Consider the following 24,788-nt stretch of genomic DNA (forward strand, 5'->3'; position numbering starts at 1 on the left):
TGAGGCAATTAAACAAAGGACAACAAAACCAAAATACCTTCATCAACAAAGCAACTCCACCTGTCGCCTCTGTCCCTTTTACCACTTAGTGGGGTAAAATGTCCAGTAGAATGTAAAATGCAGCATTCTCAATCATGGGATCTAGAAACTTTTCATGATAACTTATTGCAAATTGCACTTGACAGTTCACCACGACAATGGAAAACTGGCCCCTTGTTCGCTTGTACAGTCCTTGAGCCCCAGAGGGAAGTCACCAGTAGAATGACCTGGATAAAAAGTTTGCAGCTGTGCTCAGCCAGCTAGCCCCGCCCTCCGGGTGGGAGCCCACCCGGGACACCGCCTTGTCCTGCTCCTTCGTGGGGCTCTCATCCTCGGGCAGGTAGTCAGGCAGCTCCGTGTTCTGCTCCACCTCCACAGGCGTGTCCTGGAACGGGACCAGCATCTGACACAGAGAACACGTGAAGAGTTACTGCAAAATCAGCCTAACTGATGGAAGTGCGTGTCACACACTGAAAGTCAACTTTACTTCTCGTTCTCATCCATATTCTCGGAGGCTACATTCCTTGAAGAAGTATCTTTTTCTTGTCTGCAGGTAAGTCCAATTAAAGAGCACTATGTAGGCACAGAAGGAAGAACTGCACATGAAAATTCTCACGCTTTTCTCCTGAGGTTCCAGGAATAAATGTTCAACCTCTGTGGTATCTCAGACAGTAAAGAATCTGCCTGCAATGCAGGAGATGCAGGAGACTCGGGTTCAATCCCTGGGTTGGGAAAATCCCCTGGAAAAGGAAATGCCTACCCACTCCAGTATTCCTGCCTGGAGAATCCCATGGACAGAGGAGCCTGGTGGGCTACAGTTTGTGGGGTTGCAAAAAGTCGGACAAGACTGAGTGATTAACACTTTTGTTGATTTCAAGATGACAAAAACAAGTATCTGGCTGCAGTGGGCCCCTAAAGGGTCAATGAATCTCCTTTCTTTGGGAACTCAAGTGAACTAAAGAATCTTTTCCCTTATCACGAAGCTAGTGAAGAGTACCAAGAGGCAAAGATTTTCAAATACGTACTTGCCCAATGATGCAACTGGATCTTAATTTTTTTGGGTTGGCAAAACTAATTAAGGTTAGAAAGTATTTAAAAACCAATGCAAAGAAATTACATACCCTTTCCTTCCACATACAATCAGCAAGACACCTCCACGGAGATCAAGAATAGTCTGAAATCCACAAAATATCTCTCCATATTTCTAAAAGTGTTAAGTGTTAATGAAGAAACACCAGGATGATCTGACTCTGCCACATTCCTACATACTCAGTGGCCATTTGTCTAGAAATACTAGCCATCTGCCAGCCCCAAATAATAGTTGAGAAAGGGTCAAGCAGAAAGCAAACTGAACAGAGCTTTTACCTCTTCTCCACTTTCGCTCTTCACAACTTGCTGAGCCTTCATAACCTTGGTTGATGCTATCGCTGATGCCAACGCCTAGGCCAGGATAAAAAGACAACACTTTTGAACATGGATGTGTTTACCCATAACCTCAAGCGTATTTAGCCATTTGAGATACCAACCTCTGCTTTAAGGTCTGAACGGATTCGTACCACACATCTCTGAACGGCCATTTGAAAAGTAAAGCTAATAACACCTTTAATTTTTAACAAGGCCTCTTCACACAGGTTTCTCCGGGACTGAAAAAGTAAAGGCAAACTGTTATTAAAATTTTCAAAATAATGAATGGCAGTAAACCAAACACTGAACTAGTAACACTGGGGAGATAGGAGGGAACAGGCAAAGTAAACGTCCCTATTTCAATTCTACAATTGCATATTTGAAGGCACATAAAGGGTGGTATTTTAGTTAAGTTTAGGAAAACTTAAGGGCCTTTGCTGAAGGGGAGACATGGGCCTTAACAGAAGAAAATTTGAAAAATTCAGAAATATATGGAAATTAAACTCCTAAATAACCAATGGGTCAAATAAAAAATCACCAGAGTAAAATACTTTGAGATGAATGATATGAAACACCACATACCAAATCTGGGGGGGATGCAGAGACAATAGTAGTGCCTAGAGGGAAATTTATAGATATAATAATGACATTAAAGTAAAAGAGAATTGCAAACCAATTACCTAATACTCCATTCTAGGAAACAAGAGAAGAGCAAACTAAACCCAAAGCAAACAGAGGAAAGAAATATAAAGATTAGAGTAGAGAAAAAAAGAAATAGAGAATGGGAGGAGAGAGAAAAATCAATGAAATCACAAGTTGGTTCTTCAGAAAGAGTAACAAAGCTTGATAAAACTTTAGCTAGACTGACCAAGAAAAGAAAGAAGACTCAAATTACTACAAGCAGGAATATAAGAGGATATATATATTATGACCAACTTTACCAAAACAAAAGGATATGCAAATACTATGAACAACTGTATGCCTAACACATTAGATAACCTCAACAAAACGATAGATTCCTTGAAAGAAAAAACTGTAAAGTGACAAGAAAATATGAATGGACTACAGAACAATTAAAGAGACTGAATTTATAATCAGAACATTTTCCACAAAGAAAAGCCCAGAACCACATGGCTTTACTGGTGAATTCTACCAAATGTTTATAAAGATCAACACCAACCCTTCACAAACTCACCCAGAAACTTCCCAACTCATTTTATGAAGCCAGGATAACACTGATACCAAAACCAGACAAAGACAGCACATGGCAAAAAAAAGGACTACAAACCAATATTCTCTATGAATACAGATGCAAAATACTTCAACAAAACACCAGCAAACTGACTCTAGAAGCATATATGGTAAATAATGCCCATGTGTATTTTAAATACTACTGTTGAAAAATCTAATATGAATCAATAATTTTATATTATGATTTCATAAAATGTACTGGAATTACCTTTATTCATACAGTTGTGAGTTTCTAAAAATTCTGATACACTTTATGTTCCAGTTAGATGCTATTTTAGAACTCTTACTGTTAAACTGGCTATCATAGCACTGTAAGAGCTTAGAGAAAAATTCTGAGTCTGTGTACTACTCCTGATTTCCATTTTTTCCCCTGCCTCAGGAGTCTTAGAGGACAGAGTCCTCTATCACCAGCTTTCCAGCAATAGTTACAGAGTGAAAGTATCTGTGAAGATTAATTTTAGAAATAGTGGCTGGCTTGTATTATAAAAAGGTATATATGACTTTTTCTTTAACCCAAGGGGCTAATTAGAAAATGCTGTATACTTATTTGCAATTAAACATTTGTTCTTCCAACTTAATTTGTATCATTAAAAAGCTTCTAAGTTTTATATACATGTACCAATATTTTTTGAACATTATTAAAGGAATTAACAGGAAAAAAAAAAAAAAAGATTTTGCACCATGGCCAATTAGGAACTAGGAATGAAGAGTTGTTGGTTCAATATACGAAAATAAACCTGATGTAATACTTAGATATTAACAGAACTCAAAAACAGAAAGACAAATAATCAGCAATTTTTTTTAAAAATGGGCAAAGAATGAACATTCTTCCAAGAGAAAATCTATAATAAAGATGCATACAATAAACACTACTTAGTGGTATAGTCAACCACTAAAAATGGCCAATAGTCACATGAAAATATAGCACCACTGTTATTAGGAAATGCAAATCAAAAGCACAATAAAATACCACTTCACACCCCTTGGAATAGCTTTTTTTTAACAATGGAAAATAAATGTTGGCAAGGATGTGGAGAAACTGGACTCCTCATACATTGCTGATGAGAGAGTGTAAAATGGAGCAGCCATCGTGGAAAACAGTCTGGCAGTTGCTCAAAAAGCTAAACATAAAGCCCCCATATTATCCAGTAATTCTACCCTTAGGAATATATCCAAGAGAACTGAAAACATTTATTGACACAAAAACTTGTACATGTACGTTCACAGCAGAATTATTCACAAAGACAAAAGGTGGAAATAAGCCAAATATCCATCAATTGATGAATTAATAAACAAAATGCCATATACCCTTACAATGGAATATTATAAAGAGGAATGATGCACTGACACATGATACAATAGGGATGAACAATAGGGATGACAACATCATGCTAACGGAAAGCTTGACATGAAAGGCCACATCCTGTATGATTCCAGTTACATGAAATGTCCAGGAGAGGAAAAGCCATAGACACAGAAGTAGATCAGTGGTTACCAGGGGCCAGGAGGAGTGAGTGCTAACGGCAATAATCAGGCTTCCCAGGGGGCACTAGTGCTAAAGAACCTGCCTACCAATGCAGGAGACCTAAGAGACATCGGTTGAAGATCCCCTGGAAGAGGGCATGGCAACCCACTCCAGTATTCTTGTCTGGAGAATCCCACGGACAGAGGAGCCTGGTGGGCTACAGTCCAAAGGGGTGCAAAGAGTTGGATATGACTGAGGTGACTGAAGCGATTAACACACACACATCAATAATCATATGAATGGTGAATGACCCCAGCACTCCTGATCAAAGGTAGAAATTTTTAGAATTAAAATTTAAAAAGCAAGGTCCAATTACAGAGTGCCTGTCCATGTGAAATACAGACACAAATAGAAGATACACACTATAATTAAAAGAAACCTTGAGCACCTAATATTAAAAGCCGACAAGGTAGAATGAGTTGAGAAAAAACAACACTTTACAACTACTGTACAGTACTTTTAAAAACTGTATAACTGGTATTACTTTTTCCTTAAAAAGTCTGGTATTAATAAAATTCACCAATGAAGACACTGAGACCAGAATGTCTTTATAGGAAGGTTTTTAACTGCAAAATCAATTTCTCTGATGGACACAGAGCTATTCATTCAGGTTATACATCTCTTTTAAAGGGAGCTTTGGCAATCCATCTTTCAAGAAATCTTCCTGTTTCATCTATATTATTAAATTTATTGGCATAAAGTTAGTCAAAATATTCACTTATTTTCCTTTCAATGTCTATATTAAAGGATCTATAGCAATGTTCCTTCATTTCTGAGACTGATAAATTTGTGACTTCTCTTTTATTCATGATAAGTGAGGTTTATCAATCTAATCAATCATGTCAAAGATCAGTTTTTTATTTCACGAATTTTTCTCTACGGTTTTCCATTTCACTGATTTCTGCTTTTTTTTTTGTTTCTTCTGCTTACTTTGGATTTACTTTGCTCTTTTTCTAGTTTCTTAAGGTAGAAGCTTCAATCACTGAGGCCTTTTCCTTTTTGTATATAATATTCATCTGGTGCTAATGATTTCCTTTCTAAACTCTGTTTTAGCTGCTTCCCCCAAATTCTAACACTGTATTTTCATTTTTATTTAGTTCAAAATACTTCCGAGTTTCTCCTTTCATTTATTCATTGACCCATGGATTATTTTAGAAACGTGTTAAATTTCTAAAATATTTGGGGGATTTTTCAGGTATCTTCCTGTGATTGATTTCTAACTTGCTTTTCGTTGTGAGCAAGGAATACTTTGCTTGGTTCTAATTCTTTTAAGACTTGTATTATGAGACACAATATGGACTGTTTTCATCATTGTTTCATGGGCACATGAGAAGAATGAATACTATATCTTGCTGCTGAGTGGGGTTTTCTATAAACATTAATTAGGTTAAGTTGATTGTTAGTGTATTTGAGTCTTCTATGTCCCTAATGATTCTCTGTATACTTGGTCTATTCATTGGGAGAGTAGTATTCAAACCTCCAGCTCTAGTTGGAGCTTGGTTATTTCTCCTTGCATTTTTGTCAGTTTTTGCTTCACATATTTTGAAGTCACATTCTTAAGGCATACCTATTTAATTAACTGATCCCTTAAGCATAAAATGCCCCTCATTATCAGATAAAATACTGGTATTGGGACTTACTCTTAAAGATTGTTAGCAGGTGACACTGAGGTAACCAGTTAGCATGAGTTCTCTCTCCCATGTTATGAATCATGTGTTTATACAAGCCTTACCGTATCATCAAGACCATCTATATGCAAAACCACTGTTTTGGCACGTTTGTTTGTAGTTCCCAGGAAAAACTGAGCTTTCCTTCGACGTGAATTCATTTCACTGAAACTATCCCCATCTGCCATATTGGAAGATTGAAGAATGTCATAGATTTCAGAGGCTAGCAGTTTTGTTTCCCCTGGAGTTGTAGACCTTGAAAAGAAACATGTAAATTAGCAAAGTAGTCTTGTCATTTCTACTGATTCTGTAATTTTATTCCTCAACTTTGCAAAACCTTGTTTTCCTCATTCTGATGCTTTGTTCAATCTGAAAGAAATACTGGTGAATCCCAGAATAATCAATAATACAAAACAAGCATCTAGTCTATAATAGTCTTCTAGTTTCAATTTAAACTCATGGTTCATCAATATTTAAAACTCATCACTAGAGTGGTATAAAAGCACATTTAAAGAAATCATTAACAGGAAATCAACTGAAAAAAAAAATCAGGATATAACATGTCCCTGGATTAACACTAACATTCAACACTCAGTTCAACTTCCAAAAAAATATAACACATAAAAATCCAAAAGTAAAAAGCAAAATTGGAGAGGATCATTTATATTAGTTATCTCAATACAGGGATTTGTGAGTAGAAACAAACACCATTTCTCAATTTACACTTTTATGTACCTTTTACAAAGCAAGTACGTATCATTAAACCACAACTCAGGCAATAGTTTTCATAAAACTTTCAATCCTACTATGGCTTCTCACATAAATGTCTAGTGCCATTCTGTCCAACAGAACTTTTGGCATTGATAGAAATGTCCACTCACCACATGTGGTTACTGAGGACTTGAAATGTGGCAAGCAAAACTAAACAATTTTATTTACTTTTAATTAAATAGCCACACACTGCAAGTGGTTACCATAGCTGGAAGCACACGTTTAATGGTTCTTATTAATCAGTTTAATTGAATAAGCAATAAGTACACATAACCAAGAAAATAATCCTCATTTCACCTATACCTAGGCTCAATTAGGGGGTCTTCCTTTGTAGCTCAGCTGGCAAAGAATCCACCTGTAATGCAGGAGACCTGGGTTCAATCCCTGGATTGGGAAGATCCCCTGGAGAAGGGAAAGGCTACCCACTTCAGTATTCTGGCTTGGAGAATTCCATGGACTATATAGATCATGGGGTCACAAAGAGTCAGACAAAACTGAGCAACTTTCATTTCACTTCACTTCAAACCCTGTAACATGCATCCCAAGGATTTTACAATCTGTCCCCTTTTAGCTTTACCAACATCAGCCAGAAGAGCTTCACCTTGACTGTATCCTTGAAGGCTCAGCTCAACCACCGTCTTCTTCATGAAGCCTCCTCACCCCAATATCCACATTCATTCCTCTGCATTCAAAGTACTATGCTTGTACTTAACACTACTAATTCAAATTTTCCATTTCTCTTCAAGAATAGGGATACAGTCTCTCCAGCCCTCCCACAGAGCCAAACAAAATTCTGTGTAATCCATTTGTTTACTGGATGGATTTTTCCTGATATTCAGACTGTACACATTCCAGCTACACAGACCATCAACTCCTGGGGTACTACTCTGGCAGTTTTCTGGGCCCCCAACTTACCATACCAAGTGTTTTTCTGGGCTACTGTTGACCACAGAGATCAATTACCTTGAATGATTTTGGCTTTGTATTCCAGGAAGCTACCAAAAGGACAATTTTTTTAGGAGATGTCTCAGCACATTTCAGATAGCTGTTTCACAGGCCACTGCAGTTGTGAGGTATTTTGAATACTAGCCAACCAGAAGTTGTAAAAAGTACGAGGACATGGGTAAGAAGCACCATTAATTTAAGTTGAAAAAAAAAAAAAGTCTTTCCTCTCTACTATGAATACTGTTTCTATGCATTTGCATCAAATAAAAGAATCATCATGACATGTAATAGGAGATTATCTAATGGTCTTTCTCATAAAACTTTTTAAACACACACTATTCTAGAACTTTTTTATGTGCTTCCTAACCAATCAGTAGTTACCAAACCATTAAAAGACTAATATCAAATTATCTTTCTGTTCTGCAGAATAGGAACTAGAACTAGATAGCACTGGTTCTTAAACAAATGGGTCTACTAACCCCTTTGAGAAGCGGGTATAAAATAAATACTCCCACCACCACTATTTTTAACTTCCTTTATTTCATAGTTCCAAGTGTCATCATTTTCATACAGTAATAAATTCCTTTCTGGAAGATTTTCAATTTCGATCTACTTAAAACCAAAAGATTTTAAAAGAATAATATAGTCAAATCAACATGATGGTCTCAGTTTGTTTTGAAGCATGTTCTACTGGCATATCTCATAGGACTAATTTTATTGCTGCACTTCCTATAAAGCAGTTGCAGACTGTTTCTTCAGACACAGTTTGAAGAGACACAGTTTAAGAGACACTCTCTCTTAAATGGAGTAAAATTTTGTCTTAGGCAAAATGAACTCTGCAAAAGCATATAAGCAAAAATGAAGTAAAAATTAAGTTACTTCTTGATCTGGGCACTATATAAAGTATCACAAATATCTATGTGTATGTTGCTGTTCAATAAACTATAATTTCCTTTTTTTCCCCTTATTTTTAAAAAATGCTTTTAAAAGCAGAAAGAAAAAGTCAAGATCATCTACAGATTTGGAAGCAAGTAATTTAGTCTTTAAAAAAAAATTACTATTCAAATACTATGATTTAAAACATTCAAGTACAAGAAGTCTATAGAGTTATGTGGTACATTTGGCCATAAATGTAAGAAAGACTGTATAATTAAACAAGTATTAATTGCCCTAATCTTCTTAGACAAATGAAAACTGAAAGAGCTGATTAATGCCCTGGATTTAGTTCTTCAGTCTTTAAAATGTGACATCCAAGAAAAAGACCATCTTGAAAAACTCTTCAAATAATTGGAATTCTGCTCTCAGTAATTTACTGTTCCATAATGAAGTATACTGATCCTTCACCACTTTTTCTAAATAGTTATCTATATTGAAAACACTCAAAATGTTACTCATAAAACACTGAAAAGTGAATTCTGATCTTTATTATATATAAAAAATAATTTTCATTTTGGATATATTTCCTTATTGATCATAAACAGCAATTCACTCTAAGTCTAGATGCTGCAAATAACATTTTATATTACCTATAAAAGCAAGGTAAGACTTTCATATACTTCATGAAAGCAATGAAAATACTATTTCAGTATTAGAAGGCTTGCTATCATCTTTTGAAAAACTTTACAACTTTTCCTTTAGGAGTTGGTTTTACTTTTTTTTCCTGTGTTGCTCATTAAGAAAAAGTGTTCTCGTAGTATTTATGCAACACAGAAAACCATCCTCTATCTTTCCACGCAGAAACAATCCTAACTTAAGGCTTCTAAGAAGAAAGCCAACAGCTCTGCTTAGTAACAGTGAAGTCCAAAGGCAGGAAAACTATGACCCTAAGGCAATAGCCCATCATTTATGTATCACCTCTGGCTGTTTTGACTCACAAGGGCGGAGGTGAGTACCTCAACATACAGACTGTGAGCCCAATGAAGCCTAAAGTAACTACTATCTGGTTTGTTTTTCTTTTTTTACGAAAAATTTGCCAACCTCTGTTCTACACAAATAACATAAAAATCAAGGCAAAATGGAGCAGCATTTTCAAAAATCACAAGAAAACAAAAAGTGAGCCACGAATCTAGTTCAACTGTCCTGTTCAATTTTTTTTAAATGTTAAAAAAAACACACACAGGAAAAAGCATAAAGAAATAAAGCACATATTTTTCATCCAAGATTTTAGCAAGAAGGATAGTCCACCATTACTATGGCACTGTTTCAAAACTAGAATTTTAGGAAGTTCTCCAGATGAAATGAGATACTTTGAAGTTGAAATGCCACATTTTATTAAAGTGACTTATTTAGACCATATTTCATGTGAGATATTCACACATACTTTTATAAAATGCATCTTATATCAGAAGTATTACTCCTGAAATACTAATTAACAAATGTCTTAAACTGAATTTAGATGTTCTCCTAACTGATATTCTGAAACTTTTCTTCACAGAGAGATTCAGGGTTAAAAATAAAACATAAAAAAAATTTTTTAATTAAAAAAATAAAAATAAAATGTAAACAGGTTCTAACCGCTAACGATGAGTTTTCATTTACGGAGAATTAAAATTAGAACACAATATGAGATTCATTTTGAGTGACAGAGAACTTAAAATTCTCTTCACAACTGAAGAACTGAACACAACAACAACTGAAGTCAATCCAACTGCTGATCTCTAAGCACCAAAGTGACCTAAACACAAGTCAAACCTGCTTTTGAGTAACATGTTAAAATCTCCACAATTCTGTAGCAAAATATAACTTGGTGATTAAAGGACAGAAATTATAAGATGCATAATTTTCCCTATTTTATAAAACATTCCTCCCTGATTCTCCCTGATTCTCATGGTAAGAACCACCTCTACTCTTCCCACCTTCTTCTGATTTCTGGTTTTCTCTTTGATCACTTAAGAGAGGATTCCTCTTCAGTCAACATGAAGTAGCAGCTTGCCACAAAAGATCTGTTCTGCGGGGTCTTACTAGGATATCAGGAGATCCTTCTGCCTCTTCCTGAGTTGCACAGATTCACAAAATCACAGCTCAATCTCCTCCTAACTCAGTGATCTGAATTCCACCCTGCCTGCCTGGCTGTCAAAGGGCAGCCACATCACTGAAAACAATTAGGGTATCTATATTATATGTGCTCCTGTGCTACGGCTACCAAGATGACCTACGTAAGAATCGAAGAGTGCGCGTCCCTGATGGCCCAGTGGTTAAGAATCCACCTGCCAAAAAAAAAAAAGAATCCACCTGCCAATGTAAGGGACAGAGGTTCAATCCCTGCTCTGAATAGATTCCACATGCCTCAGGGCAACTAGCCCCACAAACCCATGCACTGCAACTACTGAAGCTCCAATGCCTAGAGCTGGCGCTCCACAGTGAGAAGCCTACACATACCACAAGTAGAGAAAGCCCTGGCACAGAAACAAAGACCCAGAACATTCAAAAATAAATAAATATTTTTAAAAAAAAGAATACAAGAGTGATAGTCATCTGTATCTGGCAACACAGGTGTGAAAATGCAGAATAATGTCTAAATAACATATGTCTACAGTGTCAAAACAATTATGTATATATAAAGCTCACCCTGCTCTATATGATAAAAACTTTTCATTTTGATTTAAGAATATTTAACACAAGTACCCAAAAGAAAAAAGTAAATGAGAAAACAAAAAGCCAGAGCAATCTAATTTTTTTTAAAAAAAGAGAGAATCATGTCCAAGCCATGAGATAAGTTTACAACACTGAAATATGCTGAACCAAAACCTGATTCTAATACTTCACAGCTTTACATGTTGACAGGCCAAAACACATAGTTTTATCAGCCTTCTGATAACATTCACTGATAAGCTTCTAAAATGATTATTTCAGTAAGCAGAGGTGACTTTTAAAAAGCTTGAAAGGCAACCTTCAAATCTGCGATCTCCACTGGCCAAATGAGCTGAAAAATATATATAAAAATTATTACCTTGTATCTCGACTTTTCAGAGGGGTATAGGACCAAATTATAATGGAGTATGCAATGAGTGTGCATTCGTTTTACTACTGGAGGAGCCAGCAACGATCCCCACACTGTCCAAAAAAGTATACTTTATTTGTATTAAAAATAGAAGCTGCTTGTAGCAACCACGAAGACACACTGCTTGGATCTCCCTTTAAGAAGCCCCCCCTTCAGCTATACAAAGCAGAGTGTTAGAGCCGCCGGTAACAGTGGCCCTGAGATCTAGCACACCACGCAGTCCAAGGCCTGATCCCTCCCGGGGAGACCCACAGTGGGCGCACTGGGGCCTGGCCAGTTCTGCCCGGTGCAAGACTCACCTACAGGGTGACCCTGGCTTTGCACCTCCCTCCAGAGCTTTCTATCAGATCTGCACTGCAGTCTGAGACTCTCCTTGTCGCATCAGTTTCCTCTTCACTTTCCTTTAACAGAGGTCAGGTCTGTGTTGTAATCTAAAGACAACAGTCCGATCCTTCTTCATTCCCTTCTACCTTTACAGACCATATCTCATAGTGAGCTCTTCCAGTTCTAACTCCATCTCAAGATCTCCCTCCCAGATGATCTGTTGTTTAGTCCCTCAGTCATGTCTGACTCTGCCACGCCATGGATTGCAGCTCACTTCCCTGTCCTTCACCAGCTCCCAAAGTTTGCGCAAACTCACGTCCATTGAGTCAATGATGCCATCCGACCATCTCATTCTCTGTCGCCCCCTTCTCCTCCCAGAAGATACTGCAAGATAACGAGCTGACACAACTCTTCTCCTATAAAGACACTAGTAGGGACTTCCCTGGTGGTCCAGCGGCTAAGACTCAGCGCTCCCAGATACTGATCCCTGGTCAGGGAACTAGATCCCACCTTCTGCAACTGAGAGTTCACTAAAGATCCTGCAGGTCACAAACTAAGACTCGATGAAGCCAAATAAATGTTTATAAAAAAAAATATATACACTAATAGTCTCCTTACTATGTTATAGATGGGTCTCTCACATACACACACATACATATATACATATCAAAACCTTAGCCAACCAAGCTCAGAAACTGTTGTAAGTTAAATCTATGGTGCCTCGAAAACTTGCTCTAAAGTTCAAATTCAAAGTATATTTTAACAAAGAAATTTTCATTTCTTACATTTTTAAAATTTGTACCATGTATTTTCAGCTTCAATAAACAAACCTGTTAAAAGAATACACAATCTTAAGTTCATCATGTGAATAAAATAATTGTACAGAAGCATTAATTATTATGTTTAATCCTTTCACTGTTTCACAAAGAGTATGCCAGTTAAAAATAATTATATGAAAAAAAAAAAAAAAATAATTATATGGCATTAAAGCCTACTAAGAACAAGAATAATGCAACCTCATATTTTATATAACACTTTAAAATTTACAGAGCATTTCTACACAGATATCCCACTGAATCCTCAAGCACTTTAACCTCAAATCATGGGCAATGATTAATAAAATTAATGCCAGTCAATATTTTCTAATATTTATTTCTAACTGATCACCTGAATTTAAAAGAAAAGAAACCCTTCAGGTTCTAACTTGTCATTATCAAAGATCAAGGGACCTATCAGTGTAGCTCGATTTAAAAAAAAAAACTATTAATAAAATAAAATTTATCTAGAAGCCAAGAACACTAAGAAAAAAAATACAGTTCCTTGGAAGTCAGTCTGGAAGATTTGCCACTGATATAATTTAACTTAATAGTGTTTGGGAATTATAGATAGAGAGCATTATAGAAATTTCGTGAATGCTCAAGCCAAAGAAATTGCAAATTTTAAAAGCCAGTAAATTAAATGGTTACCTATTACAGTCTTAAAGACAGTCATGTCTTAGGTAAGATCAAGATACACAGTAAACTAAGATAAAGCCTCAGAAAACATAGTTTTTTTGCTTTCAGACACAGGAGAAGTATCAAAACACTTCATCTTCAATTTCTATTCTTTTACAAGGAAATCAGCGAGGCCTGAGAACCGGACGTCCCAAGAGGCAACACAGCTGAAGGACTACAGATAAAAAACCTGGCCTCTAGGTAATTTTCTTACCCATAAAATTTATCTAACACACTTCAAATAGCAAAATAAGATGAATACAAAAATCTTTGTAAGATGAAAGGTACACTTAAAAAAAACATCCACTTGCTAAAATTCAAATTAAATGGCTCTGAGAATTTTCTGGAGGTCCAGTGGCTAAGACTCCACACCCCAATGCAAGGGGCCGGGGTTCAATCCCTAGTCAGGAAACTAGATCTCATATGCCACAAATAAGAGAGTTCACATTACCACAACTAAAGATTCTACATGCCACAACTAATACCTGGTGCAGCCAAATAAGTTAAAAAAAGAAAAAAAAAATTTTAATGGTTCTCAGTCTCTAAGAGACCTCTCAACGATGCTCAGGAAAATCTCACCTAAAGCCCCTTCAGTCATGATACAGATCAAGGTTCTTTTGAGTAAGACTTAGATGGAGTAACAAAAGAATGATGTAGTATAACATGCATATTTTCAAATGTCACTGTGTTGCTCTACTAGCAAATCAATAAACATTTCACAAAACCTCATACAAGGTAGGATCTTCTCTTCTTAGAAGAAATAATATTCATAAGCACAATGTGTATCAACATTTTAAATAAAATCTGAGCATTTTCGTAAGGACTACTGTTAATGTTTAAGAATAATCAGAACACTGCCCATCAGAACAGTTCTGGACATACAACCCACACAACCTACAAAGCTATGCCTTCATTTCTCCAATTTCAGTAAAATAACACGATCCACTTCTCTACCCTACTAGGAGACACTACCTACTGTACTTACTTCTGTATAACATTTTGCAAGCTTAGCATCATTCCCAGCTCTCCTTTCATCTTTTCTCTGTTGGCACGGCACTCTGCCAAGTATCGAAGAGCCTACAGCAAAAACAGGAATAGGTTAATTCACATGTCCAGACAACTCAAAGTGAAACCCTGTGCTCACTGACTGCAAGAGGAAAGAAAGTGGAAAAATAGGTTTTTGTTTTTAGAATCAACTGGTTTTGAAGTGTTTGGAAACTCTTCTTTAAATGTGATCAGCAGAGCAGTCCTCTAGGGGAAAAAAAATAATTCTGAGCTGGACGGAGCTGAATCTGCTCTTAGAAACAAAGGTTCCCAACTTATCTGCAAGGTCAAAATCAGGATGTTCCGGTTTTATTTTCACTTCATCCTAACAAAGATACAAGGAACTAAATTCCATTAATTAATTTCAGAAAGCAGTCCCAGTAGCCATCATTTCCCTAGGTGCTTTTTACATATTAATTAAAACAAACTACCGAGAGGGACAAAACATACAACCCCCTTTATGGAATGGGTGGTTTCTAGCTTTATAATTCACTTTTAAAATGTCTTTTTTTTTTTTTCTTTTCCTTTTTCTAACTGTGGAAAGCCAAACCTGAACTCACTCTCACAGATTTCTATCTTGTGAATTTCACTTTTCTAGGATGCTTCTCTCTTAAGATTTGACGTACATTTTTGCACGTTTCCTTCATGAGCTGATTCTTGGGGGACTGGGCTGTTCTACAGACCTCCTCCTCTCTCATCATATGCTGCAGAGTTCAGTACCTGAGTCGCAGGGGAATACCTCTGTGGACTACACCACCCAAAAGGGCCCTGTCACTCCACTGACCTTCACATTTCCTACCAGTCCTCTCCACAACATCTCCAAAGTGCCTGGTCATCACCAGGAACGGTACCATCTGTGAAATCACAAATCCAGCAACCTGGCTGTGACTGCAATCTCCTATCTTTCCTATAACTCCTTTCACCTAGATTTTTACTTGCACCAGGAGAGGGGTGCCCAGTGAAGGCTGGTGGTCTTGCCCAGTTAGGCAGGCAGAGAGCAGAGTTGGGGAGGTTAGGGTGGAACAATATAATTTAAAAATATACATTTGGTCTTCATCTAGTTTCTGGCACAGAGCTCCTAACAGCCGTGGAATTTTCCGACAGGGGTTTGAAGAGGTCCTTTAGACCACACTTGGTTGAGTTTATGTGGAAGAAGTAAGGGAAGCTGGGGCCCCTTGATGGCCTCAGGCTGGGACTAGTCACTAGAAAGACCAAATGACTAGAGGGTGGCACCTTTCAACCCCACCCACCAACCTGGGCTTCCCAGGTGGCACTAGTGGTAAAGAACCCGTCTGCCAGTGCAGGAGACATAAGAGACACAGGTTTGATCCCTGGATCAGGAAGATCTCCTGGAGAAGGGCATGGCAACCCACTCCAGTGTTCTTGCCTGCAGAATCCCATGGACAGAGGAGCCTGGTGGGCTATAGTCTATGGGGTTGCAAAGAGTCGGACATGACTGAGGTGACTTATCACACACACACTGATCTGGGAGGTAGGGGGAGGATGGAAATTGAGCTCTATACAAAGTCCTGAAAAAGGGGATGCAGAGTTTCTGACTTGGTAAATACATCCACCTGGCAAGGTGGTGTGCCCCAACTCCACAGGGACGGCAGTTCTGGCACTCCCCTCCAGATCTTGCTACTAGAGAGGAGCCCCCACCTGCTGCAACTAGAGAAAGTCCGTGCACAGCAAAGAAAGACCCAGTGCAGCCAAAGACTGATTTTAAAAAATGGAAAAACTTAAAAAAAAAAAAAAATGAAGTATTGACACATAGTACAATGTGAATGAACCCTGAAAACATTATGCTCAGTGAAAGAAACAAGTCACAAAGACCACACATTATATGATTCTATTTATACAGAAAATATATACGCACTTTTGCCAGAGACATCTGCAAATAGAAAACAATAGAGAGTCATGGCTGTTTAGGGAAAGGGCGTGGGGGCTGAGGAGCAATAGAGAGTAGAGCTTCTTTCCGACATGATGAAAACATTCTAGAGTTAATTGTGGTGAAGGCTGCAACTACGAATACACTAAAACCCACCAAACTGTACACTCTAAGTAGGTAAACTGCAAGGTCTGTGATTTCATCTTAAAGTTGTTACAAAACAAAAACAAAACATAAGTGCCTCTTTGAGTGTCTTTCTGTATTGATATAATATAATCCTTAAGATTTCTTCCTCTTCCTTGAAAAAAGGAAGCTGCAGAACATTCCATGCAGGTACTATGCTACCATTTGTGCCAAGAGTAAAAACAGTATTATATCCTACCATTTGTCTAAGAGGACTATACACATTCATATGTTTGCACATACAGAAATATAGTCACACTAGTATCTGCTCTACACTTTTAACTTCTTACCATGTCATCTGCTATTTTTCCAAATTTTCTTTAACTGCAAAATTATAACACTGAGACTAAAATTACTGTAGTCAACTTACGAGCAAAGCTGAGTGGACGACAGGGGGGTTGGGATGGTCCATAAATAAAATAAGGCCAGGCAGACATCCCTGATCCTGGACAATGGCTCGTCGGTTTAAAGGATCTGCGGCTAGGTCTCGGAGCTGGTTAACTACAGAGAGAGCGTCAGGTTCCTCATTCATGGTGGAGGAGGACGAATTCATCTTCTATGCCATACACGTGGACAAAATCTTCTTAAATTCTGTAGAAATGGTTGGCAAAATCATTTCTAGGCTACTGAGCTGTTTTACAGCATTTATTAAACCATCAGAATCACAACACCTTCAGAAAGAAATAGATGTATCTAAATCATATAAAAAACTTAAGAACTAGCAATTCCACAGTCTGGGAACACAGTCAAATGAACGTAAGAAAGGCTAACTTAAAAAAAGTTATTTATGTGTGCACAATGTTTAAGGAACATATATCATCTTCATGATTCCAATTAACTTCTTTTTTAGCAATACAAATTTTAACACCAAAGTCACAATAAATAAGATCTTTACAGTTCAAGTTTATAACCCTTGCTACACTTCTCAAGGAGCACTGAAGAACTGATGCTTTCAAACTGTGGTGTTGGAGAAGACTCTTGAGAGTCCCTTGGACTGCATGGAGATCAAACCAGTCAACCCTAAAGGAAATCAACCTGAATATTCACTGGAAGGACAGCTGCTGACGCTGAAGCTCCAATACTTTGGCCACCTGATGTGAAGAGTCGATTCACTGGAAAAGACCCTGAAGCTGGCAAAGACTGAGAGCAAGAGGAGAAGGGGACGCAGAGGATGACATGGTGGGATGGCATCACCAACTCAATGGACATGAATTTCAGCAAGCTCAGGGAGATAGCTGCAGAGCCTGGCATGCTGCAGTCCATGGGGTCACAAAGAATCAGACAAAACAGTGACTGAAAACACTTCACAAAGTGTAACACTGCCAGTGTTTTCTTCCTCTAGGATACTACTGGAGCCCAAGTGTCTCAGGGAAAAGCTGCTAGCTGACAGCTTTTTTTCTAATTCATCTGTGAACAAAACCAAGCTTACTGAGATTACAGCAGATAAAATCCTCTAAGGAAAGAAGAGAGTCAAAGAAGGCCATAAACACAGAAACCAAGAAGGGTACCTTGCCCTGTGCCTCAGAACAGTGGAGTTTGGGAGATCAGCGTGAAAGTGAAAGTCACTCAGTCGTGTCCAACTCTTTTTGACCCCAAAGACTGTAGCCTGCCAGGCTTCTCTGTCCATGGGATTCTCCAGGCAAGAATACTGGAGTGGGTTGTCATTTCCTTCTCCAGGGGATCTTCCCAGCCCAGGGACCGAACTCTGGTCTCCTGCATTGCAGGCAGATTCTTTACCAGCTGAGCCCCAAGGGAAGCCCTGGAAATCAGGGTGAATCTAAATCAAATCCAAGTACATCTGTCCATCCCTGGGTGGACCATGCTCAGAAGAATGAAAGAGAATCTGAGGTGACGTCATTCATTTGATAGGTAGGGAAACAGTCTCTGAGAATTTAAATAATTTGCCCCAGGTGACAAAAGTTACATAGTATAGAACTGAGCTAAAATCTTATCTCGACTTGATGAAAACCAAGCTGGAAAGACTGCCTGGAGAAATATCAATAACCTCAGATATGCAGATGGTACCACATTAATGGGAGAGAGCAAAGAAGAACTAAAAGAGACTCTTGATGAACGAGGAGAGTGAAAAAGCTGGCTTAAAACATTCAAAAACTAAGATCATGCCATCCGGTCCCAACATTTCATGGTAATTAGATAGGGAAACAATGGAAACAGAGACACACTTTATTTTCTTGGGCTCCAAATTGACTGTGGACGGTCACTGCAGCCATGAAATTAAAAGACGCTTGCTCCTTGGGAGAAAAGCTGTAACAAACCAAGACAGCGTATTGAAAAACAGAGACATCTCTGTTTGTACCTTTGTACCTTTGTCAACGAAGGTACATCTAGCCAAAGCTATCGTTTTTCCAGTAGTCATGTACGGATGTGAGAACTGAACCACAAAGTAGGCTAAGCGCCAAAGAATTGATGCTTTCAAACTGACGCTGGAGAAAACTCTTGAGAGTCCCTTGGACAACACGGAGACCAAGCCAGTCAATCCTAAAGGAAATCAGTCCTGAATGTTCATTGGAAGGACTGATGCTGAAGCTGAAACTCCTATACTTTGGCCACCAAGAGCCAAATCACTGGAAAAGTCCCTCATGCTGGGAAAGACTGAAGGCAGGAGGAGAAGGGGGTGACAGAGGATGAGATAGTTGGATGGTATCACTGACTCAAAGGACAGGAGTTTGAGCAAGCTCCAGGAGATGGTGAAGGTCAGGCAAGCCTGGTGTGCTGCATGCAGTCCATGGGGTCAGAGTCAGACACGATTGAGCAACTGAACAATAACCATCTCCTAAACTGGTCAGCTCTTTCCACTTCCCATACCTTCCTTTGAAACCCAGCATACCTTTTTTTCCCACAAAAGTAAACAAGATTTCCAGATAATGTAACATGGTACACATACAAGCCAAAATACAATATATCAAGGAATAATCTTCACAAATCCAGAAAGTTAAAAACAGAAACTTCCATTAAACAAATTACACAGTATATTTCTTATTAGGAGAAATATAAAGGTGTAAATACTTACCACAAATTAATAAGTTAGTTTAATGTGAATTCCAAAAACAATGCCAAGTCGGGGGAGGTGGGCTGGGAACAAAATTATTCTGTTAACTCCAGGAAGCCTACTAAAGTTAGTTGGGGACTGGTTGGGGTGGGAAAAGGGAAGGTAATAAACAGCAATAGCCTTCCAAAGTATTGAAATACACAAAGATAGAGTAAAGCCATAGCAGTGGCTGGAGGGGTGGTGGTCAAGAGATACTGCTCCCAAGAAAGCTGTTTATACACCCAATCGCAGGCTCTGTGTGAGTCAATACCCAGGCTCCACCCATTGTTAAATGTGATTTTAGGCAGATCACTTGAACTCTTTGTCTCAGTTTCTTCATATGTAAAATGAAATTAATCACAGCAGCTCTTAAATGCTATATTGTCCAAATGAAATAACAATACACACTAAAAGGATCAGGGTACTCAGCACACTCTAAATGCTCAACAAAAATAACAGTTTTAAGTTACAAGGAGTCAAAAAGCAATTTTAAAAAATACAGTTATTCAAAAAATGGTACTGGCATAACTTCTAAGCAACTTTAAACCAGTGCTAAGGATCTTTAACTCTTAACATATTTTAAAATATCATACCCCAGAAAAAAATTTGAGAAGTTAAATTTCTGAAGTTTGCAAGCAAATGCAAAATATAAAACTCAGAGAACACAAGGCCTTAACAGGATAGTACTTGGCAGATAGTTTTCTCATAATGAAAATATAGTTACTTCAGCAATTTTAAAAAGAATTTCTTTTTTTTTTAAACTATAGACTGAATACACATAAGACTAAAGGGTTTGCCTCTTACGTGCTTCTATTATCAACAGCATGAACATCCCTATTTACAAATCAACTTACGAATGAGCTTTATGCGCTGTCACCAGCACAAACCATATCCAAAAACCAAAACTGCAGAACCAACCACTGGACCAACGATCCAGGAACCACACTTAAGAACCAAATATGCTGGGTGATGGCCTTTGGTGTACAACACTGGCCTTGGAACCTGAACCCTCCATCCTCAACTAAAGAGTACTTAGAGAACCACTCAGTGGGAATGACTCAGTTTCAGTGAGCCTCCCCTGTTCCTTTGAGATGAACGAAAAAATCAGAAGAGTTAAGACTTTCAACTGTACCAGTCCATTGATAAAGAGATGGCACAAATTAGGATTTGCCCAGGAAAAGGTAGGAAATAACACAAGGCATACCTTTTCCTTTCTCTCATTTAGTTCAATTCGGAGAAACAAATCATCATAAGACAATGAAGGCACCCCAAACTTTAACATGCACTCTGATCCCCATGTTAAAAAAAGCCAATTCGGTAGGTGGGGTGAGGCCTGAGATCTGAATTCTATCCTGCTAGTTGAATTCTATCCTGCTAGTCAGGGAACCACAAAAAAACAGGAATTAGGTGATAGACGTGAAGCACCTGTAGCTAGGCAGCTGCCTGAAAGACTGTCTTTTCTTTCAGCCAAGACATACCACTCAACTCGAAGATGTATTTAACTCTCATATGCAAAGTTAAATATAAATACACAGAACTGTGGAAGAAACACACCCACACCCTAAATCCACATTCAGCTAAGTTGTTGTTTTTTTTTAATAACCTCAGGCATTGACAGCAGATCTGGCTTTTCCTCTGCTACCACCTAACTGTAACTATTACTGTAACTATTAGAGAAGCTGGGTTACTACCTTTGAGCCTCAGCTTCCTCTCATAATAATCCTGAGTGGTTGTCAGGTTCAAAGAAAATAAGAACTTGGCATGGTGATGAGTACCAGCAATCACCAAACCACAATCTTTCATCTGTGGGGATTCTGTAAGGCCAAACGTTAGGGTACACACAAGAAAGGAGCCGCCTGTGTGCGCACGTGCCCCCAGCAACAGCTTTTAAAACACAGAGAAGTGAACGCTGGGCTCGCCTGAATGAAGCTGAACACAACCACCTCCTTCTGCCCCTGAAAGACAAGCGCGGGCACAAAACTAATAGAAAGTCGCCAAAGAACTACCTGGAGAGATGAAGTGACGACGACACCCATTAATGCTGCTAGGGTCAAAATAGTGATAATTAAACTAGGGTTTGTAAAACTGGCGTGTAGAGGACGGGGAGGAAGTGAACAAAGCTATCCTTTTCACAGGACACGTGGGAGCAGGACGCTTTACAGAGCCTGGAGGGACGCACTGCTGGGTCCTGCCTGACCTGAAGGTGGGCAGAGCACCCCCGCCCAAGAAGATTCGCCGCCTGGGTGCAGGGGCCCGCATTCTGCGGCCTTCCCAGCCCCACCGCTTTGTCTGCCTTCCCCGGACACTACATACCACTCCAGCGCTCTAGGAATTCACAGCCTGCCGCACCATTAGGGCCACATCGACGATGAGGTAGAGGAACCCAGAGGCGCGTAGCAGGGTCAGCGACGACAAACGACCAAGCTGTCTTCTGGAGCCTAGACGCGAAGACGCTGGCGGGGAAAGGCTTTACAGACTCTCCCTCATGACCCAACCACCTCCGCCGGTTCTGCCCTCCTATTGGCTGAGACTATTCCAAAGCGAGGATAACCTATCCAATAAGAAACTGTCTTCTTAGACTAAAGCGTTCATTGGTGACCAAGGGAAATACCCAAAGTGTTAAACCGGAGGACCCAATGAGAACCCGGAAAGAGTGAATTGGCCTAAACGACTCTCCGTCTTTTAAGCGCTAAGACAAGAAAACTTCATTCCCCAGGAGAAACCCTCGCAGTTTCCCGACTACAAGTCCCAGAGTTCCGGCGCTTGAGGAACCTCTCCGCCCCTTCCTTCAGCAATTCAAATTGAGCTTTACTTCTCAAGCAACTCATTCAGTTCCAATAAAGCAGTTTTGTAATGCTTCATTCGCTTCTGTGGGTCTTAATTCAGAATCTTTTCAAATTTTTTTGTTTGTGCCTAAGAACATTTGCACTAGCTTCTTAGCAGCGCGAGGGTTGCAAAGGACAGGTTTTTTGTTGTTGTTTTAAAGGGAAGCTTCTTTTTGGAATGACTTTTTTTGGGGGGCGGGCTAAGGAAAAAGAGACTAATGATGAGATAATTTTCTCCAATTCTTGAGGAAGTATTTTTTTAAACTTTTTTACTATTTAGTTTATCAAAGTAAGGATTTAAATACTTGTTTAATTCATAGATGTCACTGACATTTTTGTCTAGGTATATATTTTACATTTTTAAATATTTCTCTCAGTTCAGTTCAGTCGCTCAGTCGTGTCCGACTCTTTGCGACCCCACGAATCGCAGCACGCCAGGCCTCCCTGTGCATCACAAACTCCCGGAGTTTACTCAAACTCATGCCCATCGAGTCGGTGATGCCATCCAGCCATCTCACCCTCTGTCGTCCCCTTCTCCTCCTACCTTCAATCTTTCTCAGCATCAGGGTCTTTTCCAATGAGTCAGTTCTTCACATCAGGTGGCCAAAGTATTGGAGTTTCAGCTTCAGCATCAGTCCTTCCAATGAACACCCAGGACTTATCTCCTTCAGGATGGACTGGTTGGATCTCCTTGCAGTCCAAGGGACTCTCAAGAGTCTTCTCCAACACCACATCAATTTTTCGGCGCTCAGCTTTCTTCACAGTCCAACTCTCACATCCATACGTGACCACTGGAAAAACCATAGCCTTGACCAGACGGACCTTTGTTGGCAAAGTAATATTTCTCTAAGTATAATTTAAATCCCACAGGCCAATCTGAGTATAATGATTGCATTGCACTCAATAAACACATTGAATAAATTCTGAATTCTCTTTCACAGTTTCATTCCACCATGTACTAAATATATTAAAGTTCAAAGGAATTCGACAGGCCTCTAATGGAGAAAGTGTGAGTGAAAATAAATATCCCAAGCTGTAGTTTCTGCTAACGCCTCCAAAATTTAATTCGTCTATACATAAATTTAAAAGCAAAATAGATACTTCTGCTCAAATTTTTTTGCCTTCTCTTATCTTTGGTTAGGACTTCACAGATGGCACTAGTGGTAAAGAACCTGCAGGGGAGAAGGCAATGGCAACCCACTGCAGTACTCTTGCTTGGAAAATCCCATGGACGGAGGAGCCTGGTAGGCTGCAGCCCATGGGGTTGCAAAGGGTCGGACACGACTGAGCGACTTCACTTTCACTTTTCACTTTCATGCATTGGAGAAGGAAATGGCAGCCCACTCCAGTGTTCTTGCCTGGAGAATCCCAGGGACGGCAGAGCCTGGTGGGCTGCCGTCTATGGGGTCACACAGAGTCCGACACGATGGAAGCAACTTAGCAGCAGTAGCAGCAGCAGCCAATGCAGGAGACATAAGAGACCCAAGTTCGATCCCTGGGTGGGAAAGATCTCCTGGAGGAGGGCATGGCAACCCACCCTAGTAGTCCTGCCTGGAGAATCCAATGGACAGAGGAGCCTGGTGGGCTATAGTCCATAGGGTTCCACAGAGTCGGACACAACTGAAGCAACTTAGCAGGCATCCACGCATCCTTGGTTATTCTTCTCTTCCTCCTAATTAATTTGAGCAAAAGGAGCAACGTTGAGTAGAAAAAGTCTCTTTCACACCATTTGACCTATATCAAAAATACAAAAACATGTTTGGCTGGTTTCTGCTTCCCTAAGTCACAGAGGGAGTGGTGGTAGTAAGTAAACGTTGTTATGTTGTCGTGCTCAGTAGTGTCTGACTCTGCGGCCCCATGGACTGTAACCCGCCAGGCATCTCTACCCACAGAATTTTTCAGGCAAGAATAGTGGAATGGGTTGCCATTTCCTACTCCAGGAGATCTTCCCAACCAGGGATTGAACCCCGAGTCTCTTATTTCTCCTGCACTGGCAGCAGGCTCTTTACCACTAGCGCCACCTGGGAAGCCCCAGTAAGTGAATACTGAGTCTAAAATAAAAAGGAAACAAAAAGGATGGATAATGTCTGGTAGTAGAAGCACCAGCCTCATTTGTAACAATCAGCCAGACCAAGTAACAGCTAAAACAGAAAAAGAAAGAAACGGGGGAAAAAAGGAATTGTAAATGTAGAAAGATGTGAGAAACATATGTCCAAACAGCAGTCAGATTAAACATAGCCCATTGAGTGAGTAAATGAAATTTCGTTTGGTATTGTTATTGAAAACAATAATCCAGGAAAATAAACTTGCTATTTTTGCTAGATTAATCTGCACATTTGAAAGGGGAAAGACATTTGGGGTATTCCCAACTAGTAATTGA

At 39.1% G+C, this 24,788-nt stretch overlaps 1 protein-coding gene across 2 annotated transcripts; it reads right to left on the bottom strand.

Annotated features, from left to right (window-relative positions):
- Window positions 1-22,090, bottom strand: ARMC1 (armadillo repeat containing 1). 2 transcript variants are annotated; one of them, XM_043483888.1, is made up of 7 exons: window positions 21,897-22,090; window positions 16,905-17,125; window positions 14,405-14,496; window positions 5,952-6,141; window positions 1,566-1,682; window positions 1,405-1,479; window positions 1-442 (listed from the first exon to the last, which is right to left on the bottom strand). In XM_043483888.1, exons 2-7 carry the CDS (start codon window positions 17,085-17,087, stop codon window positions 251-253), a joined length of 849 nt encoding a protein of 282 aa, XP_043339823.1. In that variant the 5' UTR covers window positions 17,088-17,125; window positions 21,897-22,090; the 3' UTR covers window positions 1-250. The 2 variants fall into 2 exon arrangements, with proteins under 2 accessions (XP_043339823.1, XP_043339824.1); XM_043483889.1 differs by lacking the exons at window positions 5,952-6,141; window positions 21,897-22,090 and having other exon boundaries at window positions 16,905-16,971.
- Between the last annotated feature and the right edge of the window lie 2,698 nt (window positions 22,091-24,788).

This window comes from Cervus canadensis, chromosome 12 (assembly GCF_019320065.1).
Source record: "Cervus canadensis isolate Bull #8, Minnesota chromosome 12, ASM1932006v1, whole genome shotgun sequence".
Lineage (NCBI taxonomy): Eukaryota > Metazoa > Chordata > Mammalia > Artiodactyla > Cervidae > Cervus > Cervus canadensis.

Excerpts from the sequence above, each read along its gene's own strand:
- ARMC1 (XM_043483888.1), bottom strand. The coding sequence starts at position 17,087 with ATGAATTCGTCCTCCTCCACCATGAATGAGGAACCTGACGCTCTCTCT. Across the intron at positions 14,497-16,904 it reads TCGTCCACTCAGCTTTGCTC|GCTCTTCGATACTTGGCAGA; the intron begins GTAAGTTGACTA and ends TTTTTGCTGTAG. Across the intron at positions 1,683-5,951 it reads TAGATGGTCTTGATGATACG|TCCCGGAGAAACCTGTGTGA; the intron begins GTAAGGCTTGTA and ends TTACTTTTTCAG.